The following is a 20,200-nucleotide window of genomic DNA, read 5'->3' as shown; positions in this document are numbered from 1 at the left end:
ATTGAGGGACTGGAGCATCTCTCTTACAAGGAAAGGTTGAAGGAGCTCAAGGTTGTGGAGTCTCTCTCACTGGAGATACGCAAGAACCGTCTGGACACAATCCTGTGCCGTGTGCTCTGGGATCACCCTGCTTGAGCAGGGGGGTTGGATCATACAACCCACTATGGTCCCATCCAACTTCACCCATTCTGTGATTCTGTGAAGAGAAGGGTAGAGGTGTGCTGGGTGGGCACTGAAATTCAAGGGGTTTTTACCCTCTAACTATGATCCAGTGTAAACACCCACCTCACATCCATTAACCACAAAACCAGTGGTCTTTAACTAACTAACCAGCATATAGATACTTTCTCACAAACAAAGGTCAACAACGCACAGCAACCCTAACAGCTTTTCCCAATACTAATACCACCCCACAGTTATATTTGTACTTTTAGGCTCTTTAAAATGCTGAGATCTTTCATGACTCACTGTCAAAAGCCAGCACTTAGAACCAGCTACCATCAAGTCAAGACATCAGCACCAATTTGACTTCATCCCATTTTAAGTCTGTTTCATTAAACAAACAAACACAAATTTGGCATCAATTTTTTTGTTTCCCTTTACTGTGATGGATCACAGCCCTTGCTATAAAAACATGCTTAATAAAAACAAATTGGAAAACTAAGGAAACTGATAAAAAGCTTTGATTGTGAAGAAAAGCAGGGAAAAGGGCTTAAGGAGGAAATGCTACACTTTTCTGTGATGCCAGCAGAAAGAGGCAGTTTCTAAAGAAAACCACACAGCAGCAAGAAATAAATCCTTGAGATTGAATTTGGAAAAACATAAATTAAAGCATTCGTGGAAGAAACAGCAACACAACATGCACACCTAGCACAAAGCAGAGATCCAGTAAGGCTGAAAAAAGACCTAGAACAGATAAGACACAGAAACCAATATAGCTTCGAGGACACAGTCTTAGCATCTGATATACAGGAAAACTCGAAGGAACACAGAGATGGAAAGTATGACAAAACTGAAAGGGACATGCACCTTTACTATTATTTATCATATCTGTTCTGCAGTCAGTTGTAATCTCTACTCAATGAGCAGGGGTCTCATTTCACATTTAGATAAAAAATTCTTGAAAGAGTTAATACAGATGAAGATGGGGGAAAGCTTTGTGCAGCTATGAGCAGGGTGAATCCAAACAAAGCAACAGACTCATAGAGAAGAGAGAGAATATGGGAGGGGGAGGAATCAGACTCAGGTAGCAAAGAGAACACCCTGCTAGATATCCCTCCCCTAAATTGGGTTTTAGCACAGGCTTCCAAGGAAAGCAGGGCCTCATGCTAGGTGGATTTCAAATGAGACTGGAAAGCACCACTGAGGTATAACATTAAGAAATGGCATCTGGGCAGAAGTACTTTATGATCTAACAGTGCCAATCTCCAGGCTGTTTTTTTTCTGAACCAGATCTGCTTATTTGCTGTTTATTGCTGCTGGATGAAGGTCGTGATCAAAAATGCTTTTTATCATGTGCACCCTGCTCTTGAACCTAATTTGCCTTCAGAATTAGCTGGTAAACCCCCTGCTGAACACAAGGTCTTCCCTGACCCTTCTCTAACCTCAGAGGACAATCTGCAGTCAGAATGTGCCCCCATGACATGACATGACATGGACTTGCTTTTGGTTCCAGTCAGAGTAGGAGGAAGCCCCACGTCCATGAACCTGGTCTCTCCCCTGACACCCATTTCCAACCTGACACGCAGTACACACGTGAGGGACTCTCGAAACGAAACATGCCTGGCCATCCGTACGTGCACACGCAGGAACCCTTCCTGACTCACATTTACACTACAGCTTTTTGACATCGTTAAAACAGAGCAAAAAGGTCTCAAAGAGGATTTACACAAGTGGATTTTAATGTCAAAAAAGGCTATTTTGATAATTTAAGTCTCACCTCTGGATGACACAGCCCACTGAAGCGCACAAAGGACTCCTTTAGACACTCATTTATAACCACTTTCAGGTTGGTTTTCACTCTTGGATATGAAAGTTGGAGGGTAAATAACAATGCACTGAGACTTCTATCCATGCACTGAGACTTTTAAGAGACCTCTCTCATCTGTCTTCATTTCCCAGATGGGTATGACCGTCCTGGGGGAAGCAAAGCCCACACCACACAGCAGTTGGGAGGCTACATTTAACTCTTAGAAACATCTTCTCATCCCCTCCCACAGCCACATTTTCTTCATTTGAAAAACCAATGAAAACAAATCATGCTACATCCTCTGCTTTATAGAGGGCAGCTCAGGACCTCCCACTCCTTGGAAAGAAAATTTCTTTCCGGTACAGTTTCCATTGTTTATTAGCTGAAGGTGGGGGGAGAAATGGTATTTATAGGATGCCTAAGGCTATGCTCACTATAAAACAGGAATAAGTCAATACAGCTAGAGCACAACTTAGTGGCCTATGGTGCAACATTTTAAAAAATGTACTTTCTCATTATGGCACTTGAGAGTATCTCCTCCCGCCAACATGAGTGGAAATAGATTTGTAAGAGCCATAGAGCAGCAATATTGTTTTAATCAAATCATTAACATGGGTGTGCTGTTTTCTGCCCACATCCTGATATTTATTCCACATCCTGACAAGACCTGGGATTTGTACAGACTACTCTCCTGCAAGGTGTCAAGTGACTTCATGGAAACTGGGCCAGTGCAAATTCATGTATCACCAGTGGCAGATGTGCACTCACTGACTGATCTGAAATCCCCAATGTGATGGGGGTACTATTCTTCCCATTTACAAAGAGAAACAGCATTCAGAACTGAATGCCAAAGGTCTCCTTGACCTTTTCCGTTTAAAGAAATGGACTCAAGACAGAAATTCCCATCTTGTACCACAGTGCAACACCACCTGCCCAGAGATGCAGCTTGCTCAAACAAAACACTGACCAAATGGTATATGGTATAGCTCTCACTGCATGAAGATAATTCATACAAGACAGTCCCAGTGAGGAGGAGCCTTCAACCTAGAGCATTCACTCCGTGTCCAGTTTGAAAGGCACTCAAGACTTGGAGTCGTATGCACTGGAGCTATTTGGGAGTAAGAACCCACTCACCCCCCTGCTTCCCTTGCTCTCCCTCACATATGTTCTTCAAAGAAATTAATTTCTCATGTTAGAAAAAGAAATCCCAGTGCAACCTTTGTAGGGCTCTGTGCACCTACTGTCATTCTTCTTGGCGCTCAGAAACAATGCTGGGAAGTCACCTGTTTACCAAGTCCTTTACACCACAAAGTAACTCTGCAATGGCATTCTTCTGTTCTTCCTTAAACAACTGGGGTTTATTCATGTTTTAAACAAACCACCAGAGTTTAAAAAGCCCAACACAAGCTAGCCACACTCAGTAAAGAGTATTTAAACTGTGTACCCTGAAACTTATTTGCCAGCATCCAAGAAAGATTAATAAAGGAGTCACTTGGGGAAACACAAAACTATCTCGAGTTAACAGAAAATCAGGGCTGCCTGAAGAGCATGAGCTTTGCAGCCAGCTCTGAAGTACAGCATGGTGCAGTGGGACCAGGCTGTCCTGGAGGCATGCAAACCAAGCAGAGTAAGGTCCTCATGATAACTTCTTAAACCCCAAAATCTGCCCAGATCCTGAAGCACTGATTCAAGCAAACATCTTCACCCAGGAGGCACCAGAGACAGGTATTTCAGCCTGTGTCTGGAAGGTTTCAACCTGTAATCAATGCAAGACACAGGAAAGCTCCCCCTGACCTTAACTGTACAATTAAACACCAAAGACTCATTCCCTCTAAAAAAACCCCCTCAGGTTAAACCAGGATCTTCCATTTTCAAACACTGCATACAACAATCTTTCTTTGCACTTTAAAAAACACAATATAGCTAACGGATGTGCCAATAGAGAAGTCTACAGTTTTCCTGCAGTAGAAAACTACTCCAAGTGATGTCCATTTACCCTAAAATTCTCAAACCTGCAAGAGAAGCACCTGACAAGCTCTCTCACTGGGTCATGTCAGCACTTACAGCAGTCTGCCTCTTCTTCCAAGATACTTCCAAATGCTTCCTTCCTCTAGTCTGATCAGACAGAAACTTGCCTTACTCTCCCTACTTCACTGCAACACCCACTGCTCTTTCACAGGTTTCTTAAAACCCCAGCTCTCAGAGGGTTCTGTTTACATCAAAACCAGCTTTCTCAGCACCAAAATCAAGCTCCTGGTTTCCTCAATTGTGCAGGAAAGCCTACTAATGTGATTTTACCCTATTCTGAAAGATCAAAACCCAAAAATAAATAGAAGAAACACATATCTTGGTAAGAACCTGATGTACAGCAACCTTCAGATGTTCACAACCACTCTGAGGTGCTGGCACAGCTTATGAACAGCTGGGGGAGGATTGTGACACCACCAGAATGAACTGGGACAGCAGCATCAGGTGGAGATAGAAAAGAGCTATTTTAGCCAAACTCGCTGTATTCCCAAATCAGTCAGTCCAGTGTTCTTTGCTTCTCCCTTATCTTCTTAAAATGCAGACACATTTGAAAACAAAATTAAGAGACACCGAACTTCATCCCCATCTGATTTGGACACTAATGAGACAGGGGTTTTTTTCACTGGCACCGATTCTCCATTGTGCAGCAAATACAGCCTCTCCACTGTCCACGTGTCAGAAACAAAGCCACTTCTGGCCTGATGCTTTCCATATGAAACACTAGATCCCATCTTTCTTCTCCCCTCTCTCTTCCTCCTTTCCATACTTAATTACTCACACAGCAGCTGTAGTAGGATGAGTGGAATGTTTTCTTCGGAGCAGAATAAATTTTCCAGGCTGACAGGAGAGGCCAAAAGAAAGAAAAGAAAAAAAAACAAACCCTAAACGAGAATTATTTAGTACTTTTCACCAGCTCGAAGCAAGCTCTGAAGGGTTGGCACCCTTCAAACCACCATGTAGGCACAGGAAAAGAACAAAGCCCCTGAGCCACTCAGCCCACCCTGTGCCCCAGGATATGGGGCACCTCAGATCCAGCAATAAACCAGATATGCCAAGGGAGGGCGAGCACAGCACCTCACTGGTGATCAGCAGTTGCAAGGAGACGAGGAAAACATGTGACTGCACTGCTCTTATGCATCTTGTGTATCAACATGCCTTGCCAGGCTCTTTCCACAGCAAGGGAGAGTAGGCACCCAGGTTAGAGATCAGAAGTACCCAGACACTGCTCACAGCATCACGTAGTGTTCTGGCTGCAGTTCTCAAAAGATGCAACAGCGTCACAGGATGCAGAGAGTCTGGATGCCTTTTACTAGCCAGATTGCTAATAGCTGGGAAATATGAATCAATGTTAAGGGCACAAGACTTAAAACGAAAAGCTAAAATTGACAACAGAGCGGAAGATGTCAGCCAAACCAAGTCTCTCACACCAAAAACAGTGCCAGGCCCTTGGGAAATTCTAGGAAGTACAACTGGTTGAAAGATTTCTACCAAACGTTCTCAGAAAAGAATACCTCTTTGTCCAATCTGAAGTGTTTTATTGGAATATATATTCATTTTGGAGTAAAAACATTATCCACTGAAATTTCACACACCTAATATGTAATCTGAAAGGGCAGACATGAATCAAGCAAAGCAGTCACTCAAATCTGGGTCTCACACCTAAGTGCTCTGATGTGGTCAGTGTCCTTTTCGGGTGTAAAAAGCAAGCAGACAGGAGCGTCTCTCACCCCTCCTACTCTTCCACCCACCGAACATTTTTCACTATGGCCTTTGATCGCTGGAATCTTTGTTTTCCATCCAGCCCTGGTGGAAAATAAAGGCAGCCGATTAAAGGCAGTCACCTACTTCACCCCCACCAGCACAAAGCAATTCAGCACAATGCTGATTCCCCTCCTGGGCTATAGCAAAGACAGTCAGCAGAATTTGCAAATGTTTACAAACTCAAGAACTTTCCTTATGTTTGGAAGTTAATTTTGCCTACTCGAGAGTCGGGATTAAAACCAAATACCTAACACCATAGTAGCCCACTAGCAGTTAAAGCATTTTTTAAATTTAATTTACTTGTCCTGCCATATGCATTTTTCCTCACCACACAATCTAAACAAACACTAGTTTTCACTGTGATTTTCAGTCACTTCAGTTGCACCATAAAAAAGCTGCAGTGCCAGAGCTGCAAAGGCAGCAGGTGGGCAAGATGATCCCATCCAAAAGACAGAAACCCTGCTTCCAGGGCTTTCTGAATTATAAAGATGGAGATACTTCCACTGATTGCACTTTCTGTCAGAACATGCTGGTTTACAAAGGTCCATCATGGTCAAACATCAACCCTATGTCAGCATCCCTTTAAAACTGACCTTGTGAGGCTACAAGTTTAAGGGTAGGATTTGTAAATCAAGAAACTAATTGGAATGTCTCAGAAGAGCCTCTCACAAACCAGTGTCCTTCTCCTTCACATCCTTCCCCATCAATCACACTGTCTCCCAAGCTTGCCCATGTCACTGTCTACTTCTCTAGTCCTTGCAGAGTAGGAGCCCTTGACCCCCACATATGATTTAAACTCCAGCTTTGCACTCAGGCCCACAATGCTGGGAAATAACATAAGGATTAGGACACATGAGACATGGTCTGTAAGCATCGTATTCAAAGCTATTATGACACTTAAATGTATGGCTGCTGGACCTTCAACAAGCACTAATAGGCAGTCTGTGCATAAATGACTCAGACTCACTAGTGTATGTTGTACAGTACACCACATGCATCTTAGCAGTTCTCCAAAAGTAACACATGTAATGAATGAACAGTTGCACTGAGTGGAAGTTCTCTGAATTGGAAAGGATCCTTCACGTGCAAGAACAGGGAGTGGGTGAGTACCTGCTTTAAAAGGATTAAGAGCATCAGAGCAGCTTAATATCAGAGTTGATATATTGAACCTTTTAAAGAAAAAAAATTCCATGCCCTTCTGCCTGACGTTCCCACACTCAACTCCAACACTTTCTAAAAAACTTAAGACAAGGTCAAATTAGTGCTATGCACAGGTTGCCTCAAAGACACCACAGACCTCTGGGAAGGGGGATTTAGCTTACCTTTCGGAACCTCATTTTTTTTCAGAGGCAACGCCGCACCCCACCGATGGCTGCCTGCAGAGGAGCTGTCCTGCACTTTCAGCATGTGCCAGCTCATGTGGCAGGATCTGGGTCCGAAGCTCCAGAGGGGCTGGCTCCCATCTCCCCATGGCCCAGCACAGCCATCTCCTGCCCCAGCCACTGTGCCCGAGCACCACGAACCCGTAACACGAACCCCCACAGCAACCCTATGAGAACAGAGGAGCTGCCAACTCATCTTGTAACTGAAGGACTGAGAAGCAAAGGTTTGGAGTCCTGATTAAATCCAAGATGTCTAACAATCTTTGAGCATAAAGACTGAAGCACTTTCTTCTAAGGAGGGAAATGGGATGCCTGCTTTCACAGGCAGCCTAACAGCCAAGCAGTCTTCCTCACCAGCTGCTGCCAGAGCAGGGGTGACAAATACAGCCTGGTGAACACAGCAATATGCGAGCTTTTTCTGATGTACACACCTATCCCTATAAATGCCCCAATAATGGCATTTTCTTAATGCTGCTGGAATCAAGTAAGGGTTGGAAATCCCATTACTTTTATTTTTGAGAATAAAAGACAACTAAACAAATCTTCAGTGGATCGGATATAGGGAAAGTATAAAGAACATCAAATTAAAAAATAGGAAGTCTGTGACTTTAAAGACAAGTTCAGTGCCTTGGGGACCAGGAACATGATTTTTAACTCCAAGTGGCAATGCTGGGGGGAAGCTATTTCCCTAGCAGATTTGTTTTAATTTTTTGCTACAGAATCAGCTGAACTCTGCAGTTCAACTAAATCCAGACTAATTTTGACCAAGACAGAAGTGCCCATACTACAAAAAGGACCTGCAGGGAAAAGAAATTCAGCAGTTCAGGTGGGTGATTCCCACCACTTGAGTCTGAAAGATATCACAAAAATGGCGCTTCCAGCTCCTGAGTGCTGCTGGGAGTTTGGAAGTGGTGGACACATTGTAGATGGACAGATACAAAAGGGAATGGGCAGGAGGCACTTGAGAGTCCAAGGAAACAGAAAGTAAAAGGGACTCAACACCATTCTGGAAAACACCTTTATTAACTATCAAAATTCAGGTTTAGCATCAAAAAACAAAACTGCCACCAATCACAATACCTGCAGGTAACTTTTAATGAGGTTTTGAGCATGGTGATCAAAAGCCTACAGTTTTTCTTCCCCTCTGCAAAATGAGAGAACCTTCATAGGGGATGAGGTGTACTACTACCCCATTGCTTAATGCCCTGCACACCAGAGTTGCTCAGCCAGTGAGCAAAACCCCTTTGTTTCGTAAGGACAATTGCAATCAAGGTTGTTCATATGCATCTACACTCAAACAGAAGCAGTTTCCTTCTCACTTCCCACATGTTTCCCACAGCAGAATGGAGAAACAACACACTGGATGTTTCTCAGTGGAGTCATTTGACAAAGCCTCAAAAAAACCCCAACAATATCCAAAACATACCATTTGCCTCAACCCTCAAGAGCTTAAGTATGAAATTACTGCCTGGAACTGAAAACATTCTGCCATTTCCACAAGGAAGTATCGCATTGCAGACTAGCTATATACCATGATTTTTATGTAGCCTACTCTAATCTATGCATTGCCTATTCAATAGGACATACAGAAATGTGTGGGCTTGAAGGAACGTAGATTTCAGCATCCCAAGTAAGAGAAAATATTTTCCAGTTGAGTACCCACATTATGACTGTGCATTACTTAAAGGTATTTACCCCATTTCAAAATCACTTGACGTAGGTCATACATATAATCAGCTATTTTAAGACCTGTAACCTGGATTGCAGGGTTCTATGCTTTCATAATGCCAAGAGATAATCACTTATAACAACAGATTCTATAATGAAGAAATCATGTAACAATAGACACAGCAGTTTCAAGTTTGTCTTTCCTCTCTCTGTCCATCTCTTTCTCTAAGGTGACAAGAGCATGCTTTCAACACATGGAGCAAGCAGAGAGCCTGCAGGTATAAATGGACCGGCATTTGGAGTCTGAAATACACTGCATTACACAGGTGGCTGTTCTTGGAAGTCAACCATTTCTGAAAGTTATTCTCAAGAGGTATGATGTACTATAAGCACTTAAGAAATGTGTTACACCGTGACTGGAACCAAGATGAAATAGCAATATTAAAAGAGATGGTTTAGTTTATGTAGTGGCCAACTATGCCATTAAACTAGAACAATGGAGACGATGTGGAGGCAGGAATGTTCTCCAGTGTGATTTATTCCTTTCCAGTAGGAGTGGAAATTTTTGCTACAGGCCTGAAAATGACCCTGTCCACCAAGCAAAAGTCAGCATTAAGATGTAAGAGTTCTGCTAGATTAGTCACCTCAAGATACTCTGTTCTCACACAGCACAGGAATCTCAAAGCCCTTTGCCAGAATGGGTCAAAACTCAGCCTCGTAAGCTCCACAAAGACCATTAGACCTTAGCACTGCTGTTGTCAGTCACTTCAGAGAGAAACTGAGGCTTGAAGAATTGATTAAAAATAGGCAAAGACGACTCTATGAGAGGGTCAAAAGCAAAACAAAGGCTTACTCGGTCCTATGCTTTACAGGAAACGTGCATCTTTCTTGAAAGGATCATTGTTTGCTGCAGTTGAGAGCAGCTGGGTCAGCCAAGGAGAGAGGAAATGTTATCGGGCAATGGTTATCAGGCAAACAATATAATGCCATTTCCACTTCTGCCAGCCAATTAGTCCCGTGCTGCCTGCTGACCCATGTGGGAAGGGCTGGCTCCTTTAGAATAAGGATTTGGCACCTAAGCCCTGCCAGTTTTTTACAGCTGTATCAGCTACACGCACAGTGACTCTGTGCATCTACCTGCTCTTTGTGCTCCCGTATTCTGATGTTATGGTAACTGCCATGCTAGAGGCCATGCTATGGCCCCCACAGAATATGAAGAGAGCCCCAAAATGTCTCCTGATCAGAACCCTTCTCCACAGTAGGCTGGTGGGTCCAGAGTCCACCAAGGGGCCTACAGAGAAGGACAACAGGAATTCTCTTCCCTAGGAAGAGGCATATCTGATTTTAAAAAGATGCCTTCTGTACCCTGATCTTTCAATGACCCCCCAAATGACATTGTGAAGGCCCAGCAGGAAGAACAGACTGAAGCCCCATGTCCACCCTTTCTGACTTCTCAGCCCTGCTCTCCCTCTCTTTGAAGCCTGGCACACAGTGGGACCACGTGCAGCTGCACAGGCTACGCTCCTCAGAGTCGTCTCTCTCAAAAACAGCCTCCTACCCACTTCCTTCCTCTGCAGAGTAACGAGACGCTCTTCAGCCTCATGCTGTCTCTCCCAGCAGTCTGGTTCCAATCTCGGGGATGCCACATCAGACAGCTACCCCTAAACAACAGCCAGAGGCCCTCCCACTGCACCACAGCAGCCATACAGGTGCTGAAATCTCCCCCCGCCCTGGTCCTGAACTGCAGAGTCAGCTCGCAGGGACAGGGAGCAACTAGGACAGTTCAATTAGAGCCAGGATGAAGCACCAGGCAGAAACACACAGATGCTGAGATATCAGCCAGCTGACATACAGCGAATGCCTGATTTTCCAATGCACAGAGGCCACCTCTTCCTTTAATCCCTCCTCAGTGCCATAGAGGCTCAACACCTCTGGAAAAGCTAAACAAACTTCTTTCTCCTGACGAAGTTGTGCTATGAATTACTCGTTAGATCCTGACCTCCCCACTACAAGAAAAAATCCTCCTACCTCAAGAGTGTTTTGCCTGAAGGAGTATACTCAAAGCCAATATAGCAAAGCTAAGCTTTTGCTGCCTAAAAACCAAGCCCTCCTTTCCCAATATGTGTCTTAAAATAACGTCAAAGGCATCATGGTGTCAGTTCCAGCTTCACTTCAGGTATTTCCACTTGTACAATCCAGGGTGGATTACGGGGTTTTTGATTTGTATTTTTTCCTTCCAAAAAAGAAACCTACACAAAAGGGAACAATCTTTCCATACACAAAATCTTTTTGTTTTGTACATATTGCTGAATTGCTCTCATTCAACTCCAACGCTAATTGTAAAAAAACACAGATACCAAACTTGCTCACATTCCTCTTGCAGTGGGAAGGAAAAATGGGAGAGATCAGCTGACTTTGTGCATTTAGCAACCTGCCTGTGCTGTCAGTGCCCAGTGAGTGATGGGTGTTTCACAATTGGAAATATGAGCAACTGGCCCAGCTGTATAGTCCTCAGCCAGCAGCTACCAGACTGTGGTCCAGGGTCAGGAGAAAAGGAAGACAAGACTGTGTCAACACTTTCACCCTAAGGCATGCTCTGATTTTCATTGGGGCAAGTGTATCTTTTATAGTATCACAGTAAGTATCATTTCTCAAAGCAGGACCTGGTACAGAGTAACCTCTGCACATCAAGCACTAGTAGCTGCTAATCACAAAACTGGAGCTCACAACGGCTGATAAGGAAGCTTCCTCTTAACCCACACTACTTCCTCCCCCCTTCCACCCCCTCACCTTTCTAAGACACTGAAGTAATCTCCTGGGGCACTGCTTTGCTGCTGGTAGAAGATCTGCTCTGGAGCCTCTGTGAAGCTCAGGTACGGCACCAGAGCACTTCATAGGAGCAGAGGCAGGACCTGTTCGAGTGTTTTCTCTCAAAATTAAAGCTGCTGTTTTGCAATTCTGACACTTCCCACATGATCAGTCACTGCCCTGTCAGCTCTCTTCCCTAAGGTCTCAATGGTAGCCTGACAGGATACCTTTAGAAAAACCCACGTGCCTTGTCCCAAAGTGGCTATGGTTTGCCTTAAATAAATAAATCCCCAAGACCTGATTACATTTGTAAGTGATTCAGAAGAATTAAATTGGGGTCTCTGTGTCAGTGGGTCTGCCAAGCCTGCGTGCCAGCATGGTCTCTGCACAGCCAGCTTCAGCTGCTCCCACCACTGACACATCAGTTTTGCTGCCCGTTGTTTGCAAGGAGAGTACACGCAGCAACAGGGGAACAAACCATAAATACAGGATACATTATGAAACATCGGGCGCTGGTTGCAGGATTTGAGAGGAAAGAAGGGAAAATGTAGCAAATTATTTTCAGCTTATCTTTTTAAGCATACATGGAGGATCAGTGGGGTTTAACCAGGAGTGTAACTTTAAATTCTGCAATAGTAACAGAGGGATTGGTATATTGTACTATATAAAACAAACTGCTGCTCTTCCACACATAAAAGAAGGCAGAAGGAGACAGAGTATCACTCCCAGTACTGCCTAAAGCATGTTGGCTATGTCAACAGACTATCTTCCTTTGGACTGTTTGGACTGTTATTAATATGCAACTGAATATGCAACCGATCCAACACCAACAATGACATGAATTTTTTTTTTAATTAAATTATATTAACCTCTTCAGTTTAACTAGCATGTTAAAAATATAAAAGGAAAGCAGATGTGACCGTCATGGATGTGCACGCTGAATATTAATAACAGAAAGCATCCCCTCCCCCTTGGAGGATAAGGCGAAGTTGGATCGGTCATTTTGCAAATTAAATCCTGAATGTGTTCACGCTGTAGCTGTCAATAAACCTCTGGTTTGTGTGCATATACCCACAAAGATGAAGCCAAAACAATTTTACTAGGGTAAACCTTTAAAGATCCAGCCGCGATCCAGCTGGATGACAATGCTACAGCCCGAGTACTCCCCTGAAGCTCTGCCGTCCACATTTCTCCCCACACACATTTCTAAGGAAAAATTAAGTGAATATCCCACACTGTCAGTTACTGGACCCCTAACACAGGCTACCCTTATGCTAGCCAGGTGAATGCTGGCAAGATGAAATCCAGTAGCTCGTTGTTCTCACACTGACAGTGCCACTGGTCCGTGCGCTGCAATCGCACCACATGTCATCCCAACCACACTCCACTATTTCTACCCACCAGCAGATGTGGTTTTTTTTCTTTTAAAGAGACACTAGTTTCCAGAATTTCACCTGGCATATTTCTGCCAGAAAATCACGTCAAGAAACAGGACTATCTTACAATGTTCTGCCATAAATAAGAATCCTGTCTTTCCTTTTCCCTCAATATCCCAGCTGATAAGTATTTATATTTATCAAGTGGGCTCATAGAGCATTTTATACAGTTCTTCTCTATAACCTACTCTTCTCTTTGGTCTTACTTATTCACACTACCAGTCCTCATTTTAATGCATTTGTAATATTTGATTTTAATTTTTATCCTGATTCTGCCTGCACATTAACCCTACGGTGCCTCAGAACACATTGGTTTACTGGAACCAGCCTAAGGCATCATTGTTCTAAGACAGCAAGAAGTGTGTATTTCTCCCTGTCTTCTAAGGAAAAAAAAAAAAGAACAAAAAATAAGTCACATTCCTAGTTACAGAATTCAGCCTAAAAGCTTTTGCTAGTGCTTCCACACACCTGCCCACTCCCACCTCTGACTCAAGCTACAATTTTTATTGACATATACTAATTACCTGAAAATAAGAATGATCTATTCCATTGCCACCAGCTGCCAGTTGCCAGCACTGGCTGGAAGTGATCAGGCTTGTTTAAGAGAAGAGAACAAAAAAAATCTAAGCTCAAAAATAAAATTAAAAAATAATAGTCATCATAAAACCAAAACCCTAAAGAATGCCACCGGTTCTCAGGTACTGCCGGGTGTGCTCGGAAAGGGCTGAAGGCAGACAGATTTGAATGGATGCTCAGTTTGTCACGGTAAAAAATACAGAGATTTAAAGGTCTACCCACGCAGGAAAAAAAAAAACCAGCAATAAAAAGAACCACCAAAAAACCCCAACCCTGAATTAAAGAACAAAAATAAAATAAAGTCAGAAATGCAGCCTCAGTGCATCGACTGTCTGCGCTTAAGAGATTTACAGGAGTAATTTAAATGATTCACCTGCTGCCAGTTTTCCTCCAAGGATGGCAAAGCTGAGAAGTAGCCGGTGTCGTGGACAAGCTGGAGTTCCTGGAATATACTATAACTAGCCAAGACATCCATGCTGCTGCTGAGCAAGACCCTTTCTTTCTGCTTTTGTGTATGTTTGTTTGCTCGGGTGGGGGGTTGTTTTTTGATCATAAAAAAAAAAAGGAGGAGGAAAATCAACCAATGATAAATCCAGCGTCCCTTTGGCTTTGTTTTGTTTCAGTCACACTTTAAAAAAAAGAGAGAGAGAGAGAGAAAGCGGATGAGCGTGGACGGACGGCACGGTCCGGGGGCCGGGCCGAGCAGGACGAGCGGCGCCGGCGCGCACCGAGCACCCCGCGGCCGCCGCACCGGGGCACGTCCCCGCCGCGCTCCGCGCAGCCCCGCGCCGCGGCCATGCGCGCTCGCGACCGCCCTCCCTCCTCGCCGCCCCCTCCCCTCTTTATTTTCGGGACACCACATCCCACATCCCCCCCCCCCCAACCCCCCCCCCCCCCAATCCCGCTTCCCTCTCACCCTCCCCCGGCAAGCCCGGCGCGGCCCCCCCCCCTCGCGCGCAGCCGCGCGGCCCCGCTCCGGCAGCGCGTGGCCATGTAGGGTAAACGGCGGGGCGGGAGGGGCGGGCCCGCCGCGTGCCCGGAGCAGCCGCCGCCCAATGGTGGCGCAGGTCGGGGCGCGGGGGGCGGGGCCCGGACGCCGGCGCGGGCGGCGATTGGCCGGTAGCGGGGCGCCCGCCCCCTCCCCGCGTCCCGCGAGGCGGCGCGCGGCGAGCTATTTTTAGGGCGCTATATAACGGGGCGGCGGCGCGCGCGGCGGTGGCAGAGCGCGGAGCCGTGAGGGGCGGGCGGGGGCTCTGCGCGCCGGCCGCGGCACCCGGGGCGGCAGCGGGAGAACCGCGGCCCTGAGGGGAGCGGGGAACAGGCCGCGGCCGCGCAGGGGACGCCTGCCAAGCCGGCTGCCCTGCCCGCACTGTGTGTGCAGCCTCTCCCCAGTCTCTAGTTCCCAGGGCTAAGGGTGGCCAGACCGAGAAAAGCACTTTTCTTTCCCTCAGTCGCAGATGTCCAGGGAAAGATGCACAGCTGATTAGGGTGTTGGAAGGATTAAGCGTGGGAATACACCCCGAGCAGGAGCCGCCGGCGTGAGGAGCACGTGCTCTGTGCCCGTGTGGGGAGACCACAGCAGCGCAGCTTCCGAGCGCTGTTCAGGCTATCTCCAGAAATGCTCCTGCGCTTATTAAGGCATCTGTCATGACATTTAATCAGGCTTAGCTGTGAGCCGAGCCCTCTCCGAATGCTAGTTTGGGTTGGCTAATGAGCTGTTTGACCTTAAATGGTTAGTGTGGTGCAGAGCTTCCCCAAAATCGCTCTGGCACTGAGCACGGTTGCATTTCTGCTTTTGAAAGGATTGCAGAACTGCTCATTTGAAGATGGTGGGGGTGGGGAGGAGTTTCCAGTAATAGAAGAAACATGTTCTCTTTGTTGCTCTCAAATGCAGAGGGCCGTGTGGTCCCATGGGTTCTATTGCCAGGGCTGTATCCAGCCACCAGACTGCTGGACGAACGTCCCCCTGGTGCCCTTTAGTGGTGGGTTGTCGGCAGTGTAGGTTGGACTGGGTATCAGGGCAAGCAGACGCTGCCAGGGGTTGCTAAACTATCTACTTGTAGAGCAGTTGCATCATACTTTCCTTGCTGTAGGTGACTAAGATGTCTCTATTCGCTGTTGTCTTCCTTCTGCACCCAGGTGAGCATACCTGGGCCAGGCCTCGACTGGTGTAAATCGGTGCAATGCCACTTGTACACACACACGTCTTCCCAGGTGTCCCTCTCAGAATGACGTGAAGGTATGAGGCAGCAGAACTCATCAGAGCTGATTAGTTCATGGTATGTTTTCTTTCTTGGTGGTGAAGACAGATTTACCTTTTCCAAGACTGGGTCCATGTTAACAACTTTGAAAGCCATGTTTGAAGAAGGCTTGGATAATGACTGCATTCAATCCCAAATTCTTGTAGGTGCTGTCAAGAAGAACAAAGCAGAGTAGGCACCCCACTTTAGTTTAAGGAGTCAAAATGTAGAGGAAAAAGGGGAAATGAAGATGTTGCTGAAGAACTGCAGTAATAGGGAGAGAGCTGGATATAGGCAGTTTTCTCAAATAAACAGTCTCACCACTACAAAAACATTCTCTGCGTGATTGCACTGCAGAAGCAGCGGGATGGCTCGTGGGAGCTCTTGCTCAGGCGTTGACCCTAAGGCTGCAGGTCTGCACAGTCCAGGGGCATCTCCTTGAAGATGGCTGTCTCCTGGGAACTGCTTATGAAAACGATGCCATTCCCAGCCTTCATCTGGGGAGCCATAGATTGTCTCAAACGGGGCTATCCTCAGGACCTTTAGCTTAGCAGAGAAGCTGCGAGGTTGGATGTGAATAATAAACTACTCTTTCTCATAAATATACCCATAAATGTGTAAATGTATGTGTTAGTGGGAAGATGAGAGGGAAGGTTAGTGCAGCAAGCACTGCTGAAGAGGTCTTGCAGACCGTCGTTACCAATTCCAAGCATGCCTCAATCTGGCAAAGCGACACCTTTCCTGGGCACCTTGGGAAGGGAAAACTTTTAAAGACAGGAAAGGAGAGAGCTTGATAAAGGTGGTCAGATGTGGAAAGAGGCAGCACTTGAGTATCATAACACTGCTCCCGTACTGAGAGGGTTACACAAGAAATACCTGTTTCAGAAAAAGCCTTTGATAAGCATTTATCCTTAACAGCTTGTCAGAACAAGGCCAAATGCATATGCAGAGACTTTTCTGACCTAGGCAAGGAAATAGAGGACAAAAGCAATGAAGGTTTCTGCTGCGAGCTACTTAAACATCCATTTTTGTCTTCAAAGGCTGTAATTCCTGTGGCTGAAAAATATTTTGGTGCTTTACTTCTGGCCTTGTTCAGCATAACTACCATTTTAATATGTAGAAAGTTTAGTGGTGTGATGTCCAAGCTCTCCTCTAACAGTGGCATTAGAAGAGGCCTGGCCTGTGCTAGCAATGGGTTGCTCATGCTTTGGTATATTGCAAAGCTTGGTGTAAACAGGCAGCCCAGGAGTCCCTCTGCTGTGATAGTCACCTCTGTTTGCTACTGAGTAGTTCTCCTTTGAAACAATTAAAATCTTTCTACTTGTCCATCTTATCCTGAACTTTCTGCTGAAGGCATGTCCTGTAGGAACTGCCAGTTTTCCACCCTCGGGGTGAAGGTTGTCCTCAGTTTTGGATCTCAGCTGCTTTACACCAGCAAAGAGCCCAGACTGTGCCCAGGTTGCACTGTAACTGGTGGCCACATCTGATGAGCAGATGCTGGTCTGCTTCCCTGGCTGGCTTCAGGAGGAATTGTGTCTGAGGACAGGATTTTGGCTGCAAGCCTTGAGGTGAAGAGCTGGGCTACAGATCTGGCTGCTTGCCTGGGTGGTTTCCAGGCAGACATTGCATTTTTATTGTCTTGGATATTCTTCTCTGGAGGTCAGTCGAGAAAGCAGAACGGGATTGTCACTTGGCAGAAGTAGAAAAGCCTAGACAAAAACTGAATGTGGTGGTACGCTGGGTATAATGCTGTTAGTCCAGCACCTGAGGCAGCATCTACCTGTACTACCCCAAAGGTAATGAAAGGCGATTTCTGCCAAGCTCCCTTGTTTCCCAGGCTGTACTGACCTTACTCTTGGCAAATAGCCACATTCCTTGCTCCAGCCCAACCACACTACCCATCACGGAGAGCAGTGCAATCAGATGTGGAGGAGGAGTAATACCTCCCTACTGCTACACAGCTGGGCTCAAGGGCACAGAGGACTACACGAAAATTCAGGCAAAGAGTGCAGGCTGGACCTGCAAGGAGTAAGGAGGGGCATTTCAGACATAGCTGATTTGTCCCATAATGGGTAAACTGAGTGGCCTGGATGGGGAGAAGACTTTTAGGCCAGCCCCAAACTTCACCATTTCTCTAACTTGCTGAAATGTCCAGAGATGTAAGGAAGTGGTATGGCTGGTTGTGCAATAATGCCAATGGGCTTTGACCCATGGGAAAAGGCAAGTGGTTATATTTTTGGTGTTAAGGAGTAATGAGAGTGGTCAGTTCTAGTGAGAGGAAAGAAAGAAAATATTTCCTTGCTCCTTCTGCTCTTCAAGAGAAAGAGGAAAGATGACTTCACTGTTTTCTGAGAGAAGCTTGAATTTAAAGCCTTCCACAGGACCTCTGGCAACAACCTCTTCTACCTTCTTCAAGTCAGGAGCTCAGAATCACCCTCTGCACTTGACTGGGTCCCTACAAGCCACTGGTGTGCATAGAATCACAATTTTGATTGCTCTGATTGCTTTTCCTTGTGATATTTGCATCCCCACTGCCTCCAGAAGTAATCGTAAGAGGTGGTTAGCGAGGACTCAACAGGGAAGGCTGATTTGTGGGGGACTTTGAGATATTTGTTTTGTTTGGTTTGGCCAGTGACAAGATGCCATAAAGCCATTGGAGAGTATATCAATTCACAGTTTAAACACTTCACTGAATACACCTGCTTTGGTACCAATGATGTTTCAACAGGTACACTGAGGTCCCTCGTTCACGATGCGGTTTTAAACCCCAGGGTCTTCTGCATAGTCAACAAAAGTGCTAAAGCACCTTCTCCCTCAGGGACACATTGGTCCAGGTGTCCAGGCTACCAGTTTCTTCTGTCATCACATTTGCATGTTAGGCTGCCAGCTGCATCTCTTCTTCTCCTCCAGCTCCAGATTGAGAGCTAATGTAGCTTTTCTGTGCTTAGAGCCTGTGACAGTGTTGTTTACAGATGTTGGGTTTTCAGTCTTGTAGTGGGTTGACCTTGGCTGGGTACCAGGTACCCGCTAAAGCCTCTCTCTTGCTCCCCTCTGCAACAGGACAGAGGAGAGAAAATATAACAAAGGGTTCGTGAGTTGAGACAAGGACTGCAAGAAATCACTTACCGATCACCATCATGGGGAAAACAGACTCAAAGTGGGGATATTAATTAAATTTATTACTAACAGAATCAGAGCAGGAGAATGAGAAATAAAATAAATCTTAAAAATACCTTCCCCCACCCCTCCTTCCTTCCCAAGTTCTACCTCCTCTCCCTCAGTGGTGCAAGGAGACTCACAGAAGCCACCCCTTTAGCCCCCCAACTATGAAAACCTGGCCACAAAAACCAAATAGAAATCTGTGTTTCTCCTGGAGAGGAAGAAGCTGTACCTGCAGCTTGGTAGGGTTGAAGCTGTCGCTGGTTGTAAAGCCTTGCAAAGAGGGGAGAAGTACTGAGAAACTTACTGGAGTATGTTTGGATTTGCAGTTGCAGCCTCTCCAGCAGTGGATGCAGAAGGCATCTGCTGGGGGAGTGGAGGATTTGTGGTGGTGGTTTATGGCCAGGTGGCTGCAGAGGTGCAGCAGAAGACCTCAAAGGCAACCCTGCTGTTCAGAGTTGCCAGTTCCTGACACCTCAGTGTGTCTGTGCTTCTATATCCATGTCCACATCTGATGAGAAACAGAATCCTAACAAACATCAAGTAGCAAAAAGGGACACAACTTCTTTTCCTAGAGTGAAGCATTTTTCTGTAGGCCCCAGACATCCCCTGTTCCCCCTCTAGCTGGATACCTCACACCTTCCCAACCTCCCAAGTCTCCTCCTCAGACTTCATTTTCCTGGAGGAAGGTCAGGCATTGGAATGGGCTGCCCAGGGAAGTGGTGGATTCTCTGTGCCTGGAGGTTTTTAAGATGAGACTGGATGTGGCAGTTAGTGCCATGATCTAGTAACCACAGGGGTGTTGGATCAAGGGTTGGACTTGATGATCTCAGAGGTCCCTTCCAACTCAGCTGATTCTATGATTCTATACTGTGGCCCCATGTCTTCTTTCCATGCCTGCACAGCAGCATTTCAGTCACCTGGAGAGCAGGTCAGTATTTCATGCTTCCTGGTGGAAGGTGCAGCCCAAAAGCAGCATTCCAAGGGCACAAAGAATGGAGGTGGTTTCCTTTCCCATCCCCATCCTGGGGAGCAGAACAGCTATAGCTTGCAGCCATCACCCTCAACAGCACTTGGCTCTGTCTGGATGGGACACACTGTGAAGCAGGGTAGTGTCATCTCTGTGCTGGGCCTGAGTGGGTGGAGGTGCTGCCTGGCTTCCAGTGAGTCACA

General features: G+C 46.0%; 1 protein-coding gene across 3 annotated transcripts in view; it reads right to left on the bottom strand.

Annotated features, from left to right (window-relative positions):
* KLF7 (Kruppel like factor 7) overlaps window positions 1-14,575 on the bottom strand; it is a 61,625-nt gene extending 47,050 nt beyond the window's left edge. For all 3 annotated transcript variants that reach the window (XR_003526624.1, XM_027637193.1, XM_027637194.1), the window contains exons 1-2: window positions 14,545-14,575; window positions 14,002-14,256 (exon numbers count right to left, since the gene is read on the bottom strand). Coding sequence is in view for 2 of the 3 variants with exons in the window: in XM_027637193.1 (XP_027492994.1) it covers window positions 14,002-14,181 (180 nt within the window). In the remaining variant the exon portion in view is untranslated. The remainder of the gene's footprint in view (window positions 1-14,001; window positions 14,257-14,544) is intronic.
* Window positions 14,576-20,200: the final 5,625 nt, after the last annotated feature.

This window comes from Corapipo altera, unplaced genomic scaffold, assembly GCF_003945725.1.
Source record: "Corapipo altera isolate COAL_440 unplaced genomic scaffold, ASM394572v1 45, whole genome shotgun sequence".
Taxonomy (NCBI): Eukaryota; Metazoa; Chordata; class Aves; order Passeriformes; family Pipridae; genus Corapipo; species Corapipo altera.
The sequence above is the reverse complement of the archived record's forward strand: the minus strand, read 5'-3'. Positions and strand labels throughout refer to the sequence as shown.